This window comes from Pteropus medius, unplaced genomic scaffold, assembly GCF_902729225.1.
Source record: "Pteropus medius unplaced genomic scaffold, Ma_sr-lr_union100, whole genome shotgun sequence".
Taxonomy (NCBI): domain Eukaryota; kingdom Metazoa; phylum Chordata; class Mammalia; order Chiroptera; family Pteropodidae; genus Pteropus; species Pteropus medius.
In genome coordinates, this window is record NW_024349796.1 from 7,233,894 (window position 1) to 7,260,537 (window position 26,644).

The 26,644-nt window shown below is 37.5% G+C and overlaps 1 protein-coding gene and 1 long non-coding RNA gene across 2 annotated transcripts; one reads left to right on the forward strand and one right to left on the reverse strand.

Annotated features, from left to right (window-relative positions):
- DEGS1 (delta 4-desaturase, sphingolipid 1) lies at positions 1-8,015 on the reverse strand. The gene is made up of 3 exons (XM_039883318.1): positions 7,837-8,015; positions 2,718-3,460; positions 1-732 (listed from the first exon to the last, which is right to left on the reverse strand). Exons 1-3 carry the CDS (start codon positions 7,916-7,918, stop codon positions 586-588), a joined length of 972 nt encoding a protein of 323 aa, XP_039739252.1. The 5' UTR covers positions 7,919-8,015; the 3' UTR covers positions 1-585.
- A 98-nt stretch (positions 8,016-8,113) lies between these two features.
- LOC120619144 (uncharacterized) lies at positions 8,114-26,211 on the forward strand. The gene is made up of 3 exons (XR_005657376.1): positions 8,114-8,437; positions 10,101-10,167; positions 15,226-26,211. It is a non-coding gene; the product is annotated as an uncharacterized LOC120619144 (long non-coding RNA).
- Positions 26,212-26,644: the final 433 nt, after the last annotated feature.

The window sequence follows — 26,644 nt, forward strand, 5'->3', positions numbered from 1 at the left end:
TTAGTTAGTAAGTACTTTATTTATCAACAAGCTGTGCAGGATTCAGCAGTGTCTAATTTAGGTCCCATGTACAACAGTAAAAATTAAAAATGAGTCATTCAGCTTGCAGTGAAAGATACTTCTAGGCTTTTTTTTTTTTTTTTTCCTGGTGAAATTTTGAAGTAAGCCCACCCCAGCACCCTGGTTATCATCTTATATACAGTAAAGTACAAAAATGTGATAAATACTATTTACTGTGATTAACTGCTCAGGTTACTAGCTGTTTTAATAAAGTCAATCTTTACAGTGAAAATAATAGACAAGAAATCGCTTTTTAAAAGCTTTTTTCGATATGCTTACAAAATGTCAGGTATCAGCGAAAACATCCTCAACAATAATACAACGAACACATTTCCTGTGAGTTATGCCAAACACTGTGAGACAGGCTGTTTAAAGCCAGGTTAGCTTCTTGATACTACGAGGATCAGGCTTTCAAACTGCATGACAGTAGCTTCTAAACATCACTGGTCTTAGCTGAGTAATGCAAAAATTCACTGTTATCAGCTACTGTGAAGTTTCAGAGGAATTCCCGGGGCCACAGGGCAGCTACTCCAGCTCCACCTTGCCTATTTGATGCCTCTTCATTCTTGAATAGGGACTGATTGTATCATCCATCACAAAATCATACAGCACTTTTATCCAAGAATTGTAGTGAGGGAGGTTGTCATAGTACTCAGCTGCTATTTTCCTTACCTAGAAGGGACAAAAATACAGCAAGATGGATAGTGAGAGTTCACGGAGTCTTCCTGAAGATGACAGATGAATTGGCACAAACACTAAGAAACCGGGAGACCATTCTCCCTCCTGATCTTTCCGAAAAACAAACAAACAAATGAAGCAGCTTCAGGAATTGTAAACAAGCAGTTTGCATTCCAAGTTGAGACACTCCCTGAGACTAAAAATGCGGTGTTTTGTGGAGAGCAAAATCAGGTAAAAAAAAAAAAAAATCAGAAACCTTGTTATTGTGATAAAATGTTCTAAAATTGATTATAGTGATGGTTGGACAACTCTGAATAATCTATAAACCACTGAATTGTACACTTTAAATGAGTGAACTATACATATGAGTAATAGCTCAATAAAGCTATTTTAAAACACCTTGTTATACATACCTATTAACTATGTGATAGTCACATGCAATGTAACTACTGCAGTATAACAATAAATACCACATGTTTGTTGAGGAAAAGAGAATAATATGCTCCTTGATATGTCCTCCTCGACAGAAAAAGCAGAAAAGGGAGGACTAGAGGAGTCTGAAAATGGAGTGGGAAATGAACAATGATGAACTATGGGCCTTGAAGCCAAATAACATCTGAGCTGAATTAAGTTTTCAGTTTGGGGACTGTTCAAGAAAATTACAAGTAAAAGTACATGGTTTATGTTGGAAAGGATTCTTTTGTTCACAAGGCAACCAGCTTTCTCCATAACCTCTTAAAAAATAAAATTCCCTTCTCTAGGCAGGGAAGAGGCGAAGGCCACATACTCTATTCAGGCCAACACCTGGGCAGAGTGACACAGTAGCTGTGCTAGCATCTCATTCCACCGGTTTCAAAGTTGTCTTCAGACAGTTGTGTGGTATGTTTACCCCAAATATTGTATTTTGAAAAATAAAAAACCCACAGAAAAGTTGAAGGAATAGATGGTAAAACAAACACCCATGTGCCCTTCACAGAGGTCCACCAATTATCACTATGTCACAGTCACTTTCTCTCTGTGTATATACCACATACTTTGCTTTCTTTGCTGAATCTGTTAAGAGCAAGTTGCAGACATTATGCGACAACTTATCTGTAATAACGTATCTCTTGAGAAAGGGACATTCTCCTATGAAATCATGGTACCATTGTCATACCCAAGAAACTTAACATCGACACAATATTATCTATTAAACAGTCCAGATTCAGAATTTCCTCACTTACCCAATGCCCTCTGTAGATTTTTCTTTCCTCAACGGAAAATCCAATCAATAATCAATGTTACATTTAGTTCGTCATGTGTGTGAGTTTTCAAATAGTCACCATTTAAAAATTTAAGAGGTAATCTATCAAATTTGACTGGGTGTATATGATAGCATAAAATATCTGTCTATAGTTCCCTTATATATCGTAACTTTAAAAAACATCAAGAAAAACTAATATTACATTTCACATACACATACTTTTTTAGAATTACGGAAATATTTTTAATAACAGAACTGTAAAAACTACCCATTTTGATGATGAGAAGTCTAATAGAATTTATCAGCCTGCAGGAAGTCAGCAGTACTGGAAACTGGGTTCATTTACTTGCAGATCAGTTAGGTCAAACATCGTAATCCGCAACAAACCAACACATAAATCTTAGTTAAGCCTGTTCAGATCAATAGTGATGAAGGTCATGTGAACTTTTGCTTACTTTCCAGAGGGATTTCATTTTCCATTTTCGAATTACTTTCAGATCAGTAGACTTCACAGATCCCCCAACACTTCTAAACCCAAAGTGTTATCACCAGGCTTAGGGACCCAAGAGAGAGTAAACTCTGTAAAACCAGACTGGCAGACTCAGGACTTACACTCTTGTTTTCTTTGATGAGCAGCCTATAAAATATACCCAATTTCCTTTCAAATGAGCCAGTCGAGACTAATTTTGATCATTATAACCATCAGAAATAAGACTATATCAAATCCTTGACTTACCAGAGGAAGGTTTTTTCCAGGAATGTTGGGGAAGTCATGGTGCTCGTTATGGTAACCCACATTGAAGGTGAGTAGATTCAGAGGCCCATAATATGAGTAGGTTTCATGTCCCTTTAAGAACATGTAATGTTCAGCTATGAAATGTCCAGAAATCGGGTGCAAACCTAGACCAAGTAAGGATGCTGCCAACATGTAGACCAAAGACTTAATTCCCAAAACGTAGTAAATTACAACATCGAACACGAGCTGGACCACGGTATTGATAATTTCCAGGTAAGTGATTGGTTTGGGGTTAATGAACAGAGGTCGGAAAGCATAAAAGAGAGGCTGAAGAATGACCCACATGAATTTTCTGAAAGTGGTACAGAAGAACCAGCCTTCAAAATCGGTCGGTATATCCACATCGATGCCATCAGCTCCGAGGTATCGATGGTGATCCATGTGATACCTCTTAAAGGAAATTGAATATGGAATACCAATAGGAAGATTAGCAAATATTCCAAACCAGCGATTCCACATGGCTTTGCAGTGGCCAAAGGCACTATTGTGGGAAACTTCGTGAATGGCCAGAGTCATTGAATGGTTAACACAGCTGCCAAATGCATAGGCCCAAAATATGACCCATTTCCAGTCCAAGTCCTTTACTAAGTAAAATGCAACCAACTGCATAAGAACCATCATAATAACAATCCATATCAAATTGGGATCAGGTTTCATCAAGGATTTTATCTCTGGATACTTTGCTGTAAAGAAAAAACAAACAAAAAAAAATCACGAACTGAGAAAAGTTCAGAGTAGTTCTAAAATTATAATGAGATTGACATCAATTAAATTAACACATTAACTTTTTTTTTCTTGTTTCCAAATCATTATATGCTCTCTGTTAGAGACTTTATCTCCTCAGAAAGGAGTATATTCTATTCTAATAGTGAAGTTACTAAATATCATGTCAGAACAAATTGAGAATTTATGCAGGAAAAATCTGCCTCAAAATGGAGACTCTCCACGTTAACAGATAGTCACAGTTTGGCAAATCTACGTGTCTGACAAAATATGCTACATACTTAGGCAAGTGTCCCCTGAGGAAAAAGGCAGATTCCTGTCTGGATCCTACCGTCCCAGAGATAATTAATGTCTTTGGTTTTACATGTGTGTTGTCAGGTATGTTTGGCCCAGGAAGGCAAAAGTTCTGAAGGAGGACCTTTTTCTTGGGACAGCTCATTCAGAATGTTCTTGAAAAGATAATGAAGGGAAAAAAGCAACTTCATCCTCTTTGCTCTAAATGTGAAATGAAGAATTCAATAAATGCTTAAAATATAAGACAGGAAGTTTTTTAAGTCCAGTTTTATACACAAGAAATTAGGTTAGTGTTAGCTCAAGGTAAATACCCCTTCTAGTTTCTTTCCTTTTCCTTGTTCTGTCTCCACTCCCTAACCTCTAATCTTTTTGGTATTTGTTCATTTTATCCAATGTTAATAATTTTGTAGGCACTAGACCAAAAAAATGTAATCCCACAGACCTAGAAGTGAATTAGTCTAAAATTAATTTTCCTGGTATAAATGAAAGGTTCAAATAAGCATTCATTAAAATACGAGCATTTTTGGAGTAATTCTCCAACAACAGAATAACAACTGTTCCAGTTTACTGGTGGGTAAACAATAATTCTTTTGTATTAAAATGTTATTTCTGTTTAGACAGAGCTCTGGCATTATTACCTTTTATAAAACTTGATTAATAGGTGGAGAGCCAGAGGAGAGAAAGAGCAATTAGAGGAATCGTTTTATAAACTATATAAATATCAATATACTGTATACTTGAAACTAATAAAATAAAAAATAAAAAACGATTAAATTGACATATCTGACAAAGGATAGATAATACACATTTGTAGGTACTCTAAAATCATAAAACATATGCACAGTTCTCTCAGACAAATCAACTTACTCTACGAAATTCTGTACCAAATTTTTGTAAAGCTTTAAATAGCATATAACAATCAATACTACTAGGATACCAATAGAATTAAATGGAGAAAGAGTCTTTCCAAAAAATAGTGCTGGAACGACGGGTTATCTACATGCAAAAAAATAAAGATGGACCTCTCCCTTACACCATACACAAAAATATTAAAACGATCACAGACCTAAATACAAGAAAACTATAAAACTCCTAAGAAAACAGAAGTCAATCTTCATAATCTTTATGGTTTCTTAGATACTATACCAAAAGCAAAAGGACCAAAGAAAAAAACCGATAAACTGAACTGCATTAAAAACTTTTATGTTGCAATGATACCATTAAGAAAGTGAAGACAATCCATGGAATGGGAGGAAATGTTTGCAAATTATTTATCTTGTGATTTGTATCTAGAATCTATAAAGAACTCTTAAAACTCTTACAATTAATAAGCCAATTTAAAAAATGGGCAAAGAATCTAGACATTTCTCCAAAGCATATATACAAATGGCCAATAAGCACATGAAAGATACTAAACGTTATTAAGTTATTAGGAAAATGCAAATTGAAACCTAAATGCAATATTACTTCACACCCACTAGAATGGCTGTAAAAAAAAGACAAGCAATAACAAGACTATGGAGAAACTGGAACCCACATACATTACAGGTGACTATTTGAAATGTAAAACAATGCAGTTGGTTTCAAAAAGTCTGGCAGTTCCTCAAAATGTAAAGCACAGAGTTACCAAGAACCAGCAATTCCATTCCTAAGTAGCTACCCAAGAAAAATGAAAACATACTTCTATACATACATACAATAACTTGTATGTGAATGTTCATAGCAGCATTGTTCATAATAGTCAAAAGGTGAAAACAACCTAAAAGCCTAACAAATGATGAACAGATAAATGAAATGTGGTATATTCATACAATGGAATATCATTCAGCTACAAAAAGGGAATGGTGTATTGATATATGCTACAACATGGATGAACCTCGAAAACATCATGCTAAGTCAAAGAAGCCAGTCGCAGAAAGATCAAGTATTTATGATTTCGCTTCTAAGAAATGTTCAGAATAGGGAAACCTATAGAGACAGAAAGTAGACTGCTAGTTGCCTAGGGTGGGGCGGTGGGAGTGGGGGACACGGGGACTGCTAATGAGTACAGGGTTCCTATTGGAGGCGACAGAAATGTTAAAAAAATTAGATTGTAGTGATAGTTATGCAACTCTGCAAATACACTAAAAACTACTCAACTGTATACTTTAAATGGGTGAATTTCATAGTTTGTGAATTATATCTTAATAAACTGAAAAAAACAACAACAAAACTGTTTCCCTGTGCAAGTATAGCAGTAAAGGAGCATTTCTTGTGATTATTTGACCCACAAATAATGGTTTGGTCCCAAGCCCTCATTAATTTCAAATAGATGCCTTTTAATATAACTCTAATTATAAATTTAGTGTACAGATACTGGTTGTTAACAACATAGTGATGCTCTCTCATGCCTCTCTTCCTCCAAAACCTGATAAATTCCATTCTTATCATTTGCATATAATTTAAACAAACCTCCAGATTCTTATCTTTCCTGATATTCCATTCTCCACTCTTGAAATGGAACACTGAGCAATTTTTATACCTGCTAGGGAAATGATTATATTTTCATTGAGAAATATGTAGTCCTTTTAATTTTCCAAGTGAAATGGTTCAGTGCTAATAAGTTTGTGGGAAAAAAAGGACTGTGTTGAGATAAGCATCACTAAGTACTTTTCACTTCTGTGATTTTTCTGAATATTATATAACAGCTAAGATCCAGCATTCAGGAGTTGTTTTTACAGGGTGGATACCTGATTATGCTTATGCAACATCCTGATAAGGTGTATCATATGCTATCTCATACGTGTAAGTGATTTGCAAAATATACCTTGTAATTAAAAAGTATCCAAGAACCAGTTTCCTAAAAGGCTACCTGTAATAGCAACTGCAGAGGTTCAAGCTCCCAATTTACTGATTCAATTTTTAAAAATTCATTTCAATGGGATCCACTAAGTCCGTTTTATAAAAACGTGAAATTTCTAACTGTAGATCCCCGAGCAAAAATCAGGGGCTCGCTTTTTTCACTGGGCAAATGAACGCTGAGAAGAAAAACTAGAGAAATACTGTGTCTGAGAAAGAATTCCTCCTTTTCAACTTACCACCCAATAACTTCCTGATTTTTGATGCAATAGCAAAGAGGTTAAAAGCATCTACTCTGGAGGCAATCTAACCCCCTCTAACATTTACTTAATCACTCTTAGCTCATGTTTAAAATAGCGATAACACTGAACTAGTTATTGGGAGGATTAAATTGTGTAATGTTTGTAAAACATGACAGTATGCCTAGCATATCATTAAAGTAACCTGGGAGAGAGAAGCGAATTCTCTATATAATATGGAAGCTCCAAATAGCTGAACGCCTTACACCTCTGGAGAGTTGACTAAGGCCTAGTTAGCCTAGTGTAAAGGGCCCTAAATTAGCAGCCAGGGGACCACAAGGCTAACCTTGGCACGTCTTCCATACTTTGGTCTTTTCATCCACAAAACCCGGATGGATGAAAAATATATGTGAATTTGCCTTTCCTGCGTTCCAGGCGAGATCAATGAGACAACATGCGTGCAGGACGTGTCTCATCCGAGAAGCCCTAAGGCTCACACGGATGGGGTATGTGCCCCCTCCCCCGGGCCACGGCCGGCAGGCACCCGCCCACGTGAGCGTGGCGGGCGTGTGGGCCCCGATGCGCCGGGACCACGCCCTGCCTCGCATGTACTCTTGGTCTGGCTTCGCCCAGGCCCATTTGGGGAAGAGGAGAGGAGGCGGAGGAAACAGCGCCCACAGGGGGAACGGGGGTCTCCGCAAACGCTCAGCCACAAGGACACCGGCGTCTCCCCGAGGAAGGGCCTGAGCTGCGGGGACTGGCAGGCGGGCGCGCCGGGTCCCCTCCCTCCCTCGCCCGGCCCGAGCCCGGGAGCGCCGGCCTTTCCCCGGCAGCTGCGGACGCGGAGGGAGCCGGCTCGTAACGGGCCCCGGGCGCCCGCAAGCGCGCAGGGCCGGCGCGGGGAGAGCGCGCCCCGGCGGCAGGAGGCCGCGCACGCACATAACGGGGCGCGGACCGGACCTCACCCAGGATCTCCCGGCGCCGATCGGCGTGGGGCTGGTCCGTGTAGACCCACTCGAAGTCTTCCCGCGAAACGCGGTTCCCCATGGCGGCGGCGGCGGCGGCTCCCGGACTGGCTCCCGGCTCGCTCCCGGCCCGCACAGCTCCGTCGAGGTGGCGGCAGCGGCGGCGGCCTGGCTCGTGTCAGCGAACAGCGGGCGGAGCAGCGCGGCTGATGGAGGCTGGGGCGGAGCCTCGAGGCCCCGCCCCGCCCTGTCCCGGGCCCCGCCCACGGACCCGCCCCCGGCCGGCTAGGGGCAAGACCCCGCGGGCCGCCGCGGGCCTTGGGTGCGAGTCCATCCGCTCCTGGGTGCGAGCCCCTCCGGGGTCCGCGCGCGGGCCTGGCGTTCCGCCGCTGGTGACGCGGCGTTCTGAGTGCTGTGACTCGTTCGCCGACTGGGAAGCCGAGTTCCTGCGAGTCCCGCTCCCTCAGGCCCATCCTGCCCGGGGTCCGCACGCGAGCCCGGGAAAAGGTGGAAAAGGAAGGAAAGGTCTCAAGTTAAATAAGGCTCCGCTTTAGCGCTTCCGGGAAGGCTGGAGCCTGGTCACCGGGATCCTTGGTCGTTAGTAAGTGGTCGCCGGCCCACGTTTTAGTTTTGAAAAGCAAATAATTCGCTGAGCTATTTTTTGACTACCTCATGGAAATAATACCTCAGGAAAAAATGCGAGTGTGTGGCGGTTAAAGCTGTTTAAGAAAAAAGAAAACACTAATGAGGGAGAATTGATAAGGAACTAGTTGTTTTGCCCGAATGATTCTAGTGTGACCATTTCCCTTACGGATGCTTCTCTACCTTCCGTCCGTCACAGAAGTCGTCTGAACCACAACCTCTTCCTGAGAGGGGACGTTTTGTTTCAAAATTAGTTACCACTTCTCCATTAAAAAAGAAACTTTGACTAAGATTACAAAATGGAAGAAAACCGAACGTGATGTGCCCCGTGATAAAAAAACACTGCGCGCGCGCGCGCGCACACACACACACACACACGCGCGCGCGCGCGCGCACACACACGCGCACACACACACCCATATCTGATCAAGCTCCTAGATCCAACTGCAAATGTATAGAAAATAGGTCAGGGGAGAATGTTAAACTACATCACAGAGATGCAATCAGCAAGATCCTGACTGTGGGAAACTATAGATTCTTTAATAAAATACAAAGGGAAAAAAGAGGGGAAACAGGTTAAAAGCTTACATGACATATCAACCAATTGCAGTGTATTGACCTTATTTTGATTCTGATTCAAAAGGTCAAAGTATTTTTAAAAATTGACAGGAGATTTTTTAATTCAAATATCGCTTGGACATGTGACAATATTAAATTGTTAATTTCATGAGATAATAATATATTGTACTAGTTTTTATTTTAAGTTCATATCTTTTCAAGAGTCATACCAGTAGAAGAAAACCTCACTAAACTAAAAACAAACCAAAAAGTTATGGTATTTATTACCCCTCAGTGTCTGTGAAAGATTAGTTTCAGACCTCCTAAGACACTGGATGCTCAAGTTTCTTATATAAAATGGCATAGTATTGCATATAAACCATGCATATCCTCCTGAATACTCATCCCCAGGTTGCTTATAATTCCTAATATAATGCTATGTAAATAGTTGTTATACTGCAATGCTTAGAGAATTATGACAAGAAAAATAAGTCTGTACATGTTGAGTCAGTACAGACACAGACCATGGGGAGACCTAACTACTTAGTACACATCAGCAAAAGTATAACTTTTTTTCCACATATTTTTAATCCTCGGTTGAATGCATACAGAACCCATGGATATGGCGGGCCAATTAACCATACAATTAACTACCAGTCAAAAGAAAGAGGAAGTTCTTTGTTAATATAAATTGATCTCCAAGATGTACTAATATATGCAAAACACCAGGTGTGGGGGAGTGTATAATATGTTTCCTTGGATATGCATAAAATATGTTTAGAAAGACATCCAAGAGATGATTACAGTATAGGACAGTAAGTGGGAGTCGCAGGGAAAGGCTGGGAGGGAATGTTTTCATTTAACCCTTTTTTTTTTTTGCCTCATATTCGAATGGAATGTGAATTTTGACATTCTAAAGAAAAGGGAAAAAAATTGGCTCCAGCATTGTTGTGGGGATTGACAAATATTTTAATTACACATAGGTATGTTTATTTATTTTGTACTTTTTAAACATGTTCTTAATGTGTTATTTAGCTTTCATATCTTTTTCTTACTCTTGCCAGGTGATTTGTCTTCAGGCAGTCATACCAGTTCTAGAAAGACACTATCCAGTCTGCTGTGAAAGCCGCGGTGAGTCCCAGTAGTTTCTGATGACATTAGGAAGTTTTGGATGAGGTACTTTTCAGATCAGATTTCTGAAATCAAAGTGTCCTTCCATGTAGAGTTTTCATTTTCCATTTATTTTTGAATGGGCAATTCATTTTTAAGATTGTTTTGATGATGACACAGTTGAGATCTAATAATGGTATGAAAGGTAGTAGCCTGTGGGTAGCTTTGCCAACTTTAATGCATAGAAGAGTAATTACAGAAGACATTCTTTATTCACTTCAAACAAACCTTAATCATAACAATAACTTTGTCATCTTGTCCTTGACACCAAATAAAAGACAACTCTTCCAGTCAGTAGTTAATTGCCAAGAACTATCTTTTCTTGTTTTAAAATGTGTTATTAAGTAGAAAACCGGCACAACAAATTGATGGAACAGTTCCCATATTTGTCTGTAACTAAAGCTGACAGTGTGGTGGGGACAACACTACACCTCTTCTGTCCCATCTTCTGCTTTGCTTGTCTCAGTGTATCTGGTGCTGACCAGTTGGGGGGCATCATACACAGTGGTCCTGTCTCCCTCAAACTCCAAGTCCCTTTCAGCCACAGCCTTCTCAAAGCTTCTGGACTTCACTTGTTTGAAGGGATGATGTCTCTCAGCTGTTTTCCTCATCCCTGAGGGGTTGGTTGTATAGGATTCTGTGGGTTAGTCCTTGAGCCCATCAATTTAGACACTTCCTGTAAAGGTATAATCCAGTCTTACCTGTTCAAGCACCACGTAGAAGGCAGGGCCTCTCTGTCTCTGTGAGGTTCAGTCTCTCTGATTCTACCATGAAAGCTAGGAAATGATGCCCTTTTCCTGGCTGCCTCTCAACTTAACTGAAATGCAAGATTGATAGAAAAGCATATTAAGGGAGGAAATTATATGTTCATCTCAAATGAAGCAGAAAAAAGGTTTGATACAATTTAGTATCTAATGGCAATATCAATATAGAAAAACCATTTGAATTGAGTTATTAGGATAAAATAAGAATTTAGCTAGGTTGCTAGATGGAAAATCAATATACAAAAATTTTTCTTTTTTAATTGAAGTATAATTGGCATAATGATAGTAGTTTCAGGTATACAACAATAATTTGTATACATTGCAAAATAAGTCTAGTTGACATCTGTCACATATATAGTTACAAAACTTTTTTCTTGTGATGAGAATTTGCATTGTTGGGCCTATAGCATGTAGAAATGTAAAATATTTGACAATAACAGCACAAAAGATGTGATGGGAACAAAGCTACCTTGGAGTAAGGACATGACATCAGATGGTAACTCAAATCCACAGGAACAAATGAAGAGAACTTCATTAGAAACATTAAATAAGAGAGCTAGTGTAACAAACTCTGCGTATACTTTTTCTTCTTTCAGTCTCTTTATCAGGCATCAAATTATATAAAGAATTATAACAGTGTATTTTAGATTCGTAATATATAGGTGTAATATGTTTAACAATAATAGCACAAAACAGAGGGAAAGGAAATAAATCTAGAATAAATTTAGAATAAATTTGAAATATTCTAAATTAACACATATATGGTAAGTCCTAGGACAACCACTGTGAACATAACAGAACGTTTATATAGTAAAAAAAAAAAATCATAAAAGGAATTAAAATTTTACAGAAGAAAATATTCACTTAATGCAAAGGAATAAAGGGGAGAAAATACATGAGTCATATTGAAAATAAAAGTAAAATAGCAAATGTAAATCTATATCAATAATAACAAAATATAAGTAGATTAAACAATTCAATCAAAAGGCAGAGATTGAGACAAGATAAAAAAATAACCAATGTCACCATAAAAATTAATTAATTAAAAAATAATAATAACATCAAACCATATGGTAACTATTGATACACTTCAGATTCAGAGATACAAATAACTTGAAAATAAAATAACGGGACAAGGTATGTCATGCAAGCAGTGCCCATAAGAAAGTTGGAGTAGTTTTACTAATATAAGACACAACAGACTTTCAAACAAACAAATAAAAAATGTTACTAGAGATAAAGAGGGATGTTTTACAATGATAAAAGGGTTAATCCAATAGGATATGCACCTAAGAACAGAGCCCCAAAATACATAAAGCAAAACTGATAGAACAGAAGAGACAGAAAGACAATTCAGCAGTAATTGCTGGAGACTTCAGTACCCCACTTCCAATAATGAACTGAACAACTACACAGATGATCCACAAGGCAATAGAAAACTTGAAAACACTGTAAACCCATTAGACCTGAAAAATAGCTATAGCGCATTCTACACAAAAACAGCACAACACACATTCTTCTCAAGTACACACGAACATTGATAAACCACATTTTCAGCCATAAAACAAACCTGAAAAAAACTTAAAGATTGTAATCATGCCAAGTATGTTTTCTGACCACAGTAGGAAAAAATTAAAAGTCAAAAATAGAAAGAAATTTGCCAAATTTGCATATGTTCTAGTTATTAATCCTTTATAAGATACATGACTTGCAAATATTTACTCCCATTCTGTGGGTGGCCTTTTTCTCTTTTAACTCTTGATCCACAAAATTTTTTCATTTTCATAAAGTCCAATTTGTCTGTTTTGTCTTTTGTTACTTGTGCCTTTGATGTCTTATCCAAGAAATCATTGCCAAATGCAAAGTCATGAAGATTTCGCCCTATGTTTTCTCCTAGGAGTCTTATAGTTTTAGGTCTTAAATTTAGGTCATGGATCTATTTCGAGTTAATGTTTGTATACGGTCTTAGGAAAGGACCCAATTTTGTTCTTTTACATGTGGATATCTAGTTTCCTGGCACCTTTTGTTGAAAAGACTGTTTTCCTCATTGAATGCTCTCAGCACCCTTGTCAAGAATTATTGACCATATATGCAAGAGTTTATATCTGGACTCTCTGCTGCGTTCCATGTGTCTGTCTTTATGCCAGTATCACACTGATCTGATTACTGTAACTTTGTAGCAAGATTTGAAATCAGAAAGTGTGAGTCCTCCAGCTTTGTTCTTCTTTTCAAGATTGTCTTTGGCTTTTGGGGGGTCTCTTGGGAGTCCATGTGAATTTTAAGAGGGTTTAACCAGAGCAGTTAGGTAAGCAAATGAAATAAAAGATATCCAGATCAGTGAGAAAAAGGTTAAACTATCTCATCCACAGATCACATGATCTTGTATATCAAAATCCTGAAGAACCCACTAAAAAGAAAATTAGGACAAATGAATGAGTTTAGCAAGGCTGGAGGAATCAAGATCAACCTACAAAAATCAATCGTGTTTCTCTCCTAGCAATGAACAATCTAAAAATTAAATAACAATTTCATGTACGATAGCATCAAAAAGAATAAAATACTTAGGAATTAAGTTAGTAAAAGAAGTGTGAAACTTATACTCTGAAAACTATAAAATGTTGTTGAAGGAGGTTTAGGAAGACCTAAATAAATGGAAAGACATTCCATGTTCATGGATTGAAAGATTTAATATTGTAAGATGGCAGTACTCTCAAATTGATCCACAGGTTCAATGGAATTGCTCTGGAATCTGTTCAGTGGGGAGGGTCTTGAACTCATAACTTAATGTGCTTGACACATGTGTGTCAAGGTGCAGGGAGTTCTGAAGAGGCCCCTGTCTTCAGTCTACCAGGTGTAGCTCAAGGTCCCCTTTCCTTCTGTCGGACCTCTCAGAGCAAGGTGGAGAAGGATGAGCAGTTCAAGCCTGGTTTCTGTCCTGTGACCCTCCAAGAGGCAGTTTAGGGCAGAATGAAGAAAAGTCCTGTGAATCTTGGGAGAGATCTAAGTGACCCTGAGTTGCCATTATCAAGGCAGGTGGCCTGTGCAAATCACAGTTACCCCAGGTATGAAAAAGTATTACCTTAAATCATCTCCAAGTTCTCTTTTTGTTCTAGAATATTCTGAGAGATGCCAACACTAAGACTGATTGAAAATAAATTTCTTCAGGAAGCTGGAAACCTGTAAGAGTACACAAATTGGTTTCTGTTCTTAAAAAGCACAGAATTTTCAAAGCACAGAAAACAATTTGCACAGATGTGTGTGTGCGTGTGTGTGTGTATTTAAAGCAGAGCCTAAAGAAAACACATGCAGTCAATGTGTCTTATACATATGATCTGTATTTCTATGTCCTTAACGTCATATGAATATATCTATGTATCACCACTATTTATTATTTATTACTTGCTAAACTATATGCTGGGCACCGTGGTTTAACACCTTGACATTCATCCCTTTATTGTCCTCTTACAAAGATGACACAAGCTGCATTTCACAGCTGCTTTGGGAATGGAAGGCAGCTACCATGGCAGCACCTAAGGTTCTAGAAACTGATTCTCAAAAGAGCTGAAGCACTTTCTTATAAGATTATGCCAACCCACCAAAGGAAGAGCAAGCATTTTAGCCCTCCCTTCCTTTTCTTCCCCACCAAATATTCTTTTGCTTTGCTTTGTGAAGGCTCAGGTTTTCCCTTAGTCTTAAGAAAGAAGGACACACCTTAGGTTTTGAGTTGCTGGAGCCACTTTTACTATTTCCACTGCTGCTTCAGATTGCAATTAGAAACTGACTTTTGTGCAATCCGAAAAGGGGAAAATTGAAAGGAAATGTAAAAGTTGAGAAATTTGGAACCTATTTAATTGATTGTATTTCCATGACCAGAATTTATTTAGTGAAGTTCGTTCTTCATTTTTATTTCTTCTTCGGTCATAATTTGTACTTTCTGCTCAAACATCTGCCATTCCAGTATTTTTCTCCTCACAATTTCCTATAATTTTGATTTGAGGAAATGACTCACCAAAACCAGAGGAATGTATACTAGCAAATTGAGACACTTTTTTTTCTGGACAAAAGAATCATCTTTAGGAATTGTTTCAGGAATTAACACAGGGAAGTTCGTAAATATAGGAGACATCATTTAAAGAAAAGCAATAATATTGTCAAAGATCCTTGGTTTCTATAAGAGTGTGAATTTATTTTGTGGTAAATGAACCACCTGAAGGATATAGAAATAGAGATTTCCATCCTTATCTACCTTCTGCAGAGAGGGGATACAGCAGCAGCCTTCATTTTTCCATTTTTGTGATACCTGGATGACTGGAATGAAGGGATGGTGCTGGGAGAACTGATACTGCTGCTATCGCCCTCACCCTTCAGCATAGTCATTTGGGACCTCTTTTCTGAACATCTAAGTTGTCGACAAAAGTGGGTAAAACACATATCAAAAAAGTTCGCTCTTCCAAGAATTTTGTTTTCAGCAATTCCCTGTCACCGATGTATCTTTATGGAACAGAGGTGAAATTGTTTTGTATGACTTTATTTCATTGAAATTCTGAATATGTCGTTTTGGAGCTTGAAGGGATTTTGAAAAGGCAGAGGAATTGATGGTCACAGCTTTTGTGTTAGCTGGCAGCATTATGGTAAAGCGACTATGGACCTGATCTCGGACCATATCTGCTGGGACTGCCTCCTGCTCACGATTACAGGTTCCAGAAGCTTTCACAATGTCTTCTACCTGTATGCCCAGGGTGAACCTGTTGCCAAAAAACTAGGGCAAAAGTTGCCTCCTCCAAGCCTAGCCTTTTCCTGATTTTTAAGTTATGTTACTCTTAACATTAGAGATTTTGGCATTGATTGCTTTTAGTGGATGTATGGAATGTTCGTATCTCTATATATATTTTTTACTAAGTTTAGAATTAATGTAGAGTTTCATAGCTCCCAGCTGTTTTAGAATGTAATATAGTATAGCAGGAAGTACAGCAGCTTTGGAGGAAGGTAGGTCTGGGTTCAAACTGCACGTAGGCACTTAACTTGTGTAACATCAAGGACGTGTTGCTTAACCCAAGTTCAACTTCCCTACATAGAGCAAAACCTGCTTCATAAAGTGGCTGTGAGGACTCACGTAACATAAGTTAAGACACACTCTAGTGCTTCCTGGGGCGGTAGCTACTCATATGGCATTTGTTAGAAGCTGAGCTCCATAACCTTTTGTGCATGAAATACAAAGAGAACAAGTAGCACTGGTAACAACACATTTATTTACGTACCCTGTTGTGTGACCGGGAGATGTTTCTCACTTTCCAATAATTGAATTAGGTTATAACAATGAAAATTCCAGAAGGTAAACTGGTAATTTATTGTTGCTCATGAGCATAAGTAAACAGACATGGTACCACATAAGGAATTTTAAACACTCTAAACTTTTGGTATAGCTTTGAATATGGATCAGTATACTTTGGCAGTGGACCTAATAGATTACCGATATGCTTCTAAATCCCATGATTCTCTTCAGACACATCAGGGAAAACTTGGATTTACTTTTTGATTTCAGAAATTCAACAAAGATTCACAGGACACTGGCAAAGGCCAACATTACTTAAGCCTATCATATTTATCATGAATGTACATTACTGACTGCTATTAAAAATAAGATCGTGTTAGGCAGCAACCAATTGCTAGTTTCATTTCGTAATTACTTTAGTATTTTTAAAAATAGTTCACCTCAGAATGGTAGACTATATAAGTTTGTTATTAAGTAGTTTTAACTCAGTAACCTTTTGTGGACTAGTTAAACGAATATAGATAGATCTGAAGTCATAGAATTGGATGGCATATCAAATTTAATATTAGAAACAGCCATGTCCAAGAGACTGCATTATACAGGATGTTTCCTTCCAGAATGCCTTTTATTCCTGGCTTCAAATCTTACTTACAGCATATGGTATTTGTAGAGGGTTTGAGAAGTGTTAGCAGGTGGGTACTCATTGCTAGAGCAGGATATAAGAATGTGCTGATCACCAAGTATGAGATTTTACATTAAATAAAAATCATATACTGCTGGAAATTGACAAGATAAGGAGTTCCTAGATCCTAGAAAATATTATGGCTAAGGAAATAGAGAACTCAAAGAAGGAATCCACATCTAAGAAACTATTTCAGTATAGTAAAATAGGATTAAGTGCCCTGTCTTAGGAAAAGTTTACTAATAAAAAGGAACAGCTGGGACACCATACATCGTTTCTTTGGAGATAAAGTGCAGGCGATGAAGTGGCATATAAAATAATGCATAAAATAGTGCAATCTTAAGGTGCCATTCTTTTTATGACTCATAGCCTATGTTCCTATGTCCATTTTCTCTCAAAAATCCAGCTGTAGTGACACCTTTTAGCTTATTTATTTAGGCATTACTTATACTCTGTTTTACCCACCTTTGGGGCTACATAGAATATTTTAACATTTTAACAAGTAGAATAACAGCGCATACATTTTGAAACTACTAGAGATTAAGGCAAGCCCCTGTAAAGTTCAGTACTCCAAAAAACATGTTTTACAAAAAGAAGTTGCTTCCAAAACCTGTGGCTTTAGACCTGATGGCACCCCAACAGTTTTTAAAACATCACGATTACTCTGAATACATTTGTTTGCCCCATTATTTCCAGGCTCTGTACAGCAAGAGGAGCTTGAAAAAAGCTTTTATAATCTCATGTTCTGAAATAATTCATACTTCAGAATATGTGAACACCAAGCCAGGTCCATGTTGGAGATAAGCAGAGGATCCTGTTGGGGAGGGGGTGGGGGCAGTCTTCTAATATATGCCTTTTCACACTGTGTATCTATGTCTGTAGTGTTGTAGCATCAATTTATAAAAGTGGGATGACCCATTAAAATAGAGGCATCTCCTCCGAAAATCAGCCAAGGAAGGTGACAATACTTTATGAAATGTTGTTCTAGGACAACACAATATTAACATTATAGCGTTTGTATTACTGATGTATGATCCAGGGCATGATGGTTCTCTCAGGAGGCTAATTTACAATTTTCCTGTAACACGTGTCAGTTTTACTGATCAAAATAATTTGTGATTTGTTGAACCTTAAATACTATTTATTATGTTATCCAAAAGCAAGTGTAACAGCTATCAAATCGGTCAAGGCAATATCCTAGCATGTTTTAGCTAGACAGTCTAAGTAAGGTTTAAGACTTAAAATAAACAACAAAACTGTAGTGCTTTATTCTCCTACTGTTATGGAACATTCATGCATTAACAAGAGCAACTCATTAACCTTATGGACAGGTGATTACAAATGTATACCATAGAAATTTGGATTCTCAACAAAATCTACCTTTTCATAGTGTGAATGCTTATTGTGAAAGCCAAATATACTTGTTAACTATAGATACATTTAGGGGATCTAGATGTAGTTTATAAAGAAATCTAGGCAACTTTAAATATTCATTAACAACTATTAATCATCTGAGATTATATCCCTTTGATGCATAAGGATCATACTTTGCAAACCTGTAAACATGTACTTTGTTGCTTAAAAAAGTCTTCCTATTACCAGGAAAGCAGACTTAAAGGCCATGAGTATTCCAGTAGGCCTCCTCCAAAGTATGGTAATATGGCTAAATCCTATGGTTACAATAAATGAGACCTGCTGAGAAAATGAGTTCCAGACAGGGACTTTTATGGATGACCTTGGCTGACAAATATTTTTTGGAAATTGTTTATTTTAAAATTACCTTCCCAACAAACCATGAAACACTTGGACGTTATTTTATGGTTTTTCATTGAAAACATACTACATTGTAAATGGAGTTTCAAAGGTAGACAGAGAACCGATCGAAATCTAAGGACAGTATTAAAAATGGATAAGAAAAAGTTTCATTTGGTGAGGTTAATCTAAAGGATGCAGAACCATGTCATGTTGGACGGATAAAAAAGATGGTAACCTTGTGCTTTTACTCAACTAAGGTACTTACCAAAACCTTAGGTTTTATGCAGGTATCAAACTCCCACCTGGAAAGGGACAGTTTTCTATATTACACCTAAATTTATTTTAAATAACTGAAGCCCAAGGCAACAGCTGTTTCAAAGAATCTAACAGTCAAATAATAATGACATAATTTAGTACATTAAAATAAAACTAGAATAGTAATAGCTGAATGTCTCAAAAATATACAACTGGGGCAAATAACCACTGTACATAATTTGGAGGTCATTAAAGTGACCACTTAGAAGGTTGAACAGTGCAAGACATGCTTTTCCAGTTATGAGCTCAAAACAGGAGTGCAAACGAAATTAAAGCTTTTGTATAAACTTATAAGATAAGGAAAGCGTGAAATTAATATTAAAAAGCTTCCCTCGGGTCATTCCCCAGAAATGAAATGATCAAAATACTTTTTCAGAGTACAGTTTTCTTCAATGAACTTTCTTTCAGTGGCAAAACTGCATCCCACAGGTTGGGTCCCTTACTCATACCACTGGTAATCACATTTGATCAATGAGCACACACAGTGGTGAGTAAGGAAATAGTACTATTACCAGAGGTCTGATATGGATAGGAAGAGCTTTGGGATTTGGTGTTCTGCCTTCGCCAGCGTACCTGAACCCTGCAGAGAAGAGAGAAAGCAAAGGGCTTTAACGCTCTCTTGTTCCTGTAAAACTGGAGGACAAATGGACTCACAGATTCCCCCCCGGAGGCCAGCTGTTGTGGAAGATGTTAAGTGCTTAAGTAAACTAAGATGCTGATCTAAAAAAGTGGAGAAGTATATAGAGGTTCAAGATCAATACCAGTGCAAGAGCTTTTTAAGTGAGTTGCCTAGGCAATGCATGCATCCATCCATGCAAATGTAGGACATGGCCCCAAAAGAGAACTGAAAACGTGATATAACAACTGGATAAATCCCTTGCCAGTAGTTTATAAAAATATATAGTCAATACTGTAGAGGCCCCTTCTACAGTCAATACTATGGAAGTCCGTTTTAGTTACCCATTACTTCAATACCAAAAAGCATTTACTACTTTTCAGACATTCCAGACAAAGGTCACTTATAACAAAAAGTCAACTTTTTTTTTTTTTAAACAAGATACTGTCCATTTAAAAAGTAGGTCTTTTCTTTCAAGTGAACAGGACATTTTCTGTATTAAACTTAACTTCTAGTCTGTCAAGACTGGTTTAAGATCCTTATGTAATGTGCATATATGCAGAAACAAATAAACTTACTTTAAACATTATCTGCACAGAAAAAAAAATTAACTCCTCAAAACATGATAGAACAGGTCTGGTTAGTACAAATCTATTGCAAAGTAAAAAGATTCTGTGCATCAGTTCAACCAGGAGAAGCGGGAAAAGAATGTCCCAGTCATGAGAGTTCAAGTTGAAGTTTTCTGAAAGCCTAGAAGCCTAAGGGACGTCATGTTGCTCTCAGTGTCCTGATATGCACAACTGCTCAAGCTATGAAGCCAGATCTTCCTCTGGAGCTAGAAGCACATTCCAATTTACTTTCTATTCCGGAGACGTTTAGATTTCCTAAGAGAGTCTATGGCTTCTGCTGCCTTTTTTCGTTTCCGAGGAGACTCTTCATTCTGCCCAGACCCTGAAGGGTTCCCTACTGCGCTGTCCATTACTTCTCGCAGTTTGCGTTCCAGCTCTGCCAACCGTGCATTCTGTTCCCCTATGATCTGGGTCTGCTCTAGCAGTTTCTGGTCCTGGTCTTGAAGCTGTTTCTGCTGTTCTTGCACTTTGGTGCGAAGCTCAGAAATTTCACGCCTGAGAACAGTCACACCAGCACCATTTGTCTTAACCTGCTGCTGGAGTTTGGTAACCTCTTGTCTTGAAGGGTTTTGCTTGGAGAAGAGCTGCATTGTTGTCAGGGCTGCAGAAGGTCCTGGAACTGTGGAGAAATAGTAGATGGTCAGTTAACTTAAAATGTCTCGCTATGAGTAATACTTCATTAATAAAACTTATTTTGAAATGGAATATCTTTATAATAACACTTCTGATGATTTCTTCTTTGCAATTTATATGGTCGAATGGATTAATCAGACACCTGGTTTTAACTATAAATGAGTCTGAATTCTGATTCTCATGTTCATGTGGCATTGTGGAGACTGCCAGCAAATGGAGGAGGACATTTAATGTTATAAACTTGGATTTAAAACATTATAAAACATTTTAGGATCTACTAAGAAGATACAAGTGGTAAAATAGAATATAATGATTTTCTATCTAATTTCACATAAGCAAACATAAAAATTCAAATTAGAAGCACAGATGTATCATGTTCTTAAGTTCTCTCTGCACCTGGTTATATGCAAAGGCTTCAATTTTAGCTAAACAATAGGGATGTCATCAACGAGTGGCTTACATCATCTGTGATTATTGTAAAGAATTTCTGACATGGTGTAGGAAGGCTTTGGAACTATTCTGTTTTAGGAATAACAGAATGTAATACGGGCATAAAAATAATTATTTTAAACCAATAACCTACTTTTTTAAAAAACTTTATCTACTGAAGGTTTTCTAAAAAGACCAGATGGACCTCTTCATACCCTAAACTTATCATACTAATTTTCTCTTTGTACATCTAAATAACCAGAATTATTTTCCTTGACGGATGCATTCTTCCTTCTCTCTCTGCTTAACTTTATCCAACTTCCACTAATGCATCAAGACTCAGATCAGTTCTTACCTCTAGTGAAGTCTTAATCAGAACAGTGAACAATGATCTTCTTAAGATTCTGTCTCTGCTACTCAGTTGGCATTTAAATGGATACTCCTTTAAAATATTTCTCTCGCCTATGATAATGGAACTCTGAATCTGTATATGTCTCTGGAAATAGTAAGATCCTTGAGAGCAGACACCACATATTACACTTTTTTTAAGTCTCCACTGGACATAGTACAGTGCTCAATAGATACTCAATAGATAATATATTAATGCTGAGATGCCATAGGCTTTATTATTGACTCACAGAGAGGCACTCAGTTACCCCACTGAGGACTCCAGGGAGCTAACTAATCCACACAAAAGACAGTTTACTAAAAATTTTTTCCCGATTTAAAATATTTGCAAGGGTTGAGGATATTGAATGATTTAGTCTTTCAGTAGATAACGGCACTAGGACCCGATTTACTTTTGCAGAATAGCTACCACAGAAGAAGTGACAGTGTTCAAAATAGCCTTATGTACCCTGTCTTTGAATGTAACAGCCAGATACACTGGGGGCTGAAAAAGTAACTGGATAGTTCCATGAAGACTTTTTTTTGGTTTTATCTGGTATATTTAAATCTGTTTTAGGATAATGCATATTAACTAGAAACATCAAAAAACATATATATAGCTTTTTCAATCAGCAATTCTACTCTAATAAATATATTTTAAGTCAGTAGTTATGAATATGTACAAAGATTTAGCTACCAGGTTGTTATTCAGAGCGTAGTTTAAATATTGAAAACTAGAGACAAATATGCTTAACGCTATAACCCAATTTGTTGTTAAAAATGATGTTGCAGATACATATTTACAGACATAGAAAAGTTCAGGATATATGGTTAAATGGGGAAAAAAGCAAGTTATAAAACTATGTATGAATGTTAAGATAAACTGAACATATAAATAAGAGATACCTGGAGGAGAGCCCATGAGTCTTCCAGACACATCTGATCCTGGTAATTTCCTCTTTAGAATTGGAACAATCTTTTCATCAAAGTATTCCATTGCCATGGAGGAAATATCCCTTAACTCTTGAAGTACTTCATGAGCTCGCTGAGGGGCTCTGGTAGAATTGACATATCTCAACACACGATAAATCTCATCAATAACCTAAAATAATGAGCTCTCATTAGCACTTTCAATTAAAAAAAAAAATAGCTAAACAGAGAGAGAAGTGACTGCTTGTTTAAAGCTTCTGTAAAGACCTGTAGGGCAATTTAACTGATGTGCTGGTCACTGATAACATTACCATCTGTAACACTTCAGCCTTGTTGTGTTTTATGTTTCATACTTGCATTTATTAAGTACCAGGTACTGTGCTGGGACTAAGAAATCAAGATGAATAAAATATAGCTCCTATCCTGAGGGGAATCACGGTGTAACTGGGGAGAAATGTGTGAAAATAAGTGATGCAAAGAAGGGACACAAATTACTAAAGAAACCAGAGGACTAAACTAAGAAATTAAATCCTGGATGTTAGCAGGGGGAGGGGAATTACCCAAACCCATATTCTACTAATTCTCCAAACCCACTTCACTCTAGCCCGAATACGCCTCCCAAAACCTGACCTACTTTTCTCTTACACTGCATCCCTTGCTCTATCCCTTGAAGTTTTGTTTCGCTAAGACTTGCTACGGACCGGAATGAGGTCTCCTCAAATCCCACTTCCTGGCTATCACAAAGGGTAGCAAGAGATCCTTTTTCATTTCATAATAACTGCAGTGGGAAAACACAAGGCATAACATACAAGGGAAGAAACAAAATTCTGACGATTCTGGTTCCTAATTCTCTTGCTGGAACAGTAACTGAAACTTCCTTAGGCATTTCTGCCCTCAGCCTGAGTCCCTGGGAGGTTATCCCTAAATACTTCCCATGGCTTTGGCACGGACCTGAAGACAATAACCCATATTTCTGACAACATCCAGTCTGGGAAACATCTATTCCAATGGGCCTTTGCCTTCCAAAAATTGTAGGTTAATCAACAAAACTATCTGTCACCAAAGTATCTCAAACCACCTCAAATCCCACTCATTCCCCTTATGGTATTTATCTAGCCAGTACCCAACTCTGGAACAATCTTGTAATCTACCTTCTCTTCGTTACTCAATCTGCTGAGTCCTGATAGAAAAACATAAAATTTTGCAGAATAGTATGAGAGGCTATTTCTACAACTTTCAAATAATATTCCACATGTTGAATCCTACCTAAGCTGGAGGTGATAAGTTATAAAAAATATTTTTAAGTTTTAAAAACATATGGTAGAAACCAAATATGGTGAACTATCACATTTTTAACACATGCATTTCACTCTAGCAGGCTTGTATTTAAATTTGCACAGTAATAAATGATACACTAGGGACATCATTTAAGTCTTTGGACTATTGTGGGTGAGAGAGAATTTCTATCTTGTTTAATCTACTGTTCAGCAAACAAACCACCTACTAGAATATTGAACCTCATATATTCTCAATTTTTCCTCGTTTTCCACCTTTGTCTTTTGTTCTACTTGAGATTTCCGTAACTTTTCTTTCCACTCCTTTTATTTAAAATTTTTTTCTTCCATGTTTGAGAAATTCAAGTGCATTTAAAATTTCCTGAATATTCCTTTATATGGCATGTGTTTGACTGTATCTTTTCGTATTTCACTTAGAATACAGTTTCTTTTTATGTTATACCTTTGTATGGTTTTCTCAAAGGTGTTTTCCCCGTTTGTTTTATTCTGTGTTTCCTATTGGTCTAGTGATTCTCTATTCTCTGCTTATGTTTAAGAATGGAGCACACAAAAGGTTATCAGAACTCCCCAGTTCGCCAAGATGGCTGGCAGGGTGAAGGGAGGATAAAAGGGGAGGGATCTAAAAAGTCAATATGAGAATAGATCAATTTGATTTTTAAGAAAGTCTTCACATTAAAATCAATTTTAAAGGACACAAATATACAACATCTGGAAACAACAGATAAACTCATATTAAGGGATATTTTTCAAAATAACTGACCTATTCTCTTGAAAATCGAGATCAAGAAACACAGAGTGTAGGGAACTATTCCACATTAGAGAAGATGAAAAAGTCCATGTGTGATCCCAGACTGGGTTCTGGACTGAGAATAAGAATAGTTGGTAAGAGTATTTGGGATACTGATGATATTTGAATATGGATTACTGATATTAGATAATTTTATCAATGTTAAATTTCCTGAGTTTGATGTCCATACCGTGGTTTAAGTAAGGCAATGTCCTAGTTCTCAGGGAATACACTGAAATATTTAAGAACAAAGGGTCACAATACCACACCTATTTTCAAATAGTTAAAAAAACCCCACACATATGTAGAGAGAACAAAAGTGGGACAAAAAGTAAATAATAGCTAGATCTGGATAAAAGATATATAGCAGTTCCTTGTACTATTCTTGTAATTTTTGCATTAAATGTGAAATTGTATCAAAACAAAAATTTACAAAAAAAAAAATTTAAAAGATGTCCCACCACCATGTTTTTCTCCTCAAAATGTCAAAACAAACCAATAATACCTAATATGTAGGTTTTAAGTTTGGCCAGGGAAATATAGCTTCTTGACTTTGTTTGCACAAACATTCACACTGTGAAAACTCTCACTTTTAGGAACCCCTGTGGTTTAAGAAGCACAAAGGGTTACCAGGGCTACTGGTAACAATTAACAGCAGGGGCTATACGTGTCTTTTTTCATTATTACATCTCCAAGAACGGTTAGTTGGCCTCTGCTCACCTGTGTGCTTCAGTATGTGTGAATTGCTGATACTGACCATGAACTGTAAAAAGTTCAACTTCTGTATGTCAGATAGAAGATTTGAGAAATGTATACGGGAGTAAACCAAAATCTAAAACCTCTTAGTTTGGAGGGAAGATGAATGGAATATCAATATAGTGGTCAGGGTCGACAGCTATGGCTCCATCTGGCCTGTGCCTGTTTTTGTAAATAAGACAGCACAAGAAACAAAATTACCCAAGCTAACTTAAGTGTGATAATGAAAACAAAAATTATTATTATTTTTGAGTTATCTGTCCAGTCAAGTTCAGGTTTGCAGGAGAAAACTTAGGATAAGTTCTTGTGAAGAAATGGGTTCTATTAAGGAAAAAATGGAATAAAACAGTAAAGTTTTACAGCTGAGGAATCAGAGGACTTGAGTGTAGCTTTCGTCAAATCACGTAAGTTTTGTTTTGTTTTATCAGTGAAATAGTAATACTTGTTCCATCTACCTTACATGGTTATGATGGAAAGGAAATAAGATAATGTATGAAAGTGCTCTAAGAATTAGGATGTATCTCACAACTATAAGGTGAGGGCAATGGCAAGAAAAAGGAATAGGTAGCTATCTATATTATAACGTTAGGTACAAAATTCCCTTCCAACTGCTCTTCTATTGTGGGCGAGGTAAAGGCTGCAGTTAAGGAGCTGTCCAGAGCAAACGCCCAAGGGGACCTACTGCATCTTGAAAACTTAAGACATTCTCCAGTGCTGCCACCTTGATTTTGCTTTTATTTGAAGTGACAGGTCAACAAGTAGTTTCCAAAAAACAGGGGGACTCAACTACATTTGACCTCATTTGTTTAGACAGTGAAGAGCATTACTCCAATCACGCTATCCTGATGAAATGGAACAAAGACTGGCAACTTCTGCAAAGGCCAGATACTGAACATCTTAGGTTTTGCAGGCCATACGGACTCTGCCCAAACCACTCAACTCTTGTTAGTAACAGCTGACTGAACTGTCTCTGAGGTTATGAAAACTGTGAGACGTTTCTTAAATATTCATATTCTTAACCAGGAGATAAGCAATACAAATGAGGCCACAGGGACAACCTATTCTGGTTCAATGACCTTCCCAGGAAAATTTAACAGTTAAGGTCTAGAAATCAGATCTGGATAAAATCTGGATTTAAGAATCAGAATCTAAAGTTTCTAACTCTTTCATAACCCTACAAAAGCACTT

What these genes read in the sequence shown, in the direction of transcription:
- DEGS1 (XM_039883318.1), bottom strand. Translation starts at nt 7,918, where the DNA reads ATGGGGAACCGCGTTTCGCGGGAAGACTTCGAGTGGGTCTACACGGAC. An exon ending in TCGGCGCCGGGAGATCCTGG is followed by an intron (nt 3,461 to 7,836) that starts GTGAGGTCCGGT and finishes TTTTCTTTACAG; the next exon opens with CAAAGTATCCAGAGATAAAA. An exon ending in CTGGAAAAAACCTTCCTCTG is followed by an intron (nt 733 to 2,717) that starts GTAAGTCAAGGA and finishes TGTCCCTTCTAG; the next exon opens with GTAAGGAAAATAGCAGCTGA.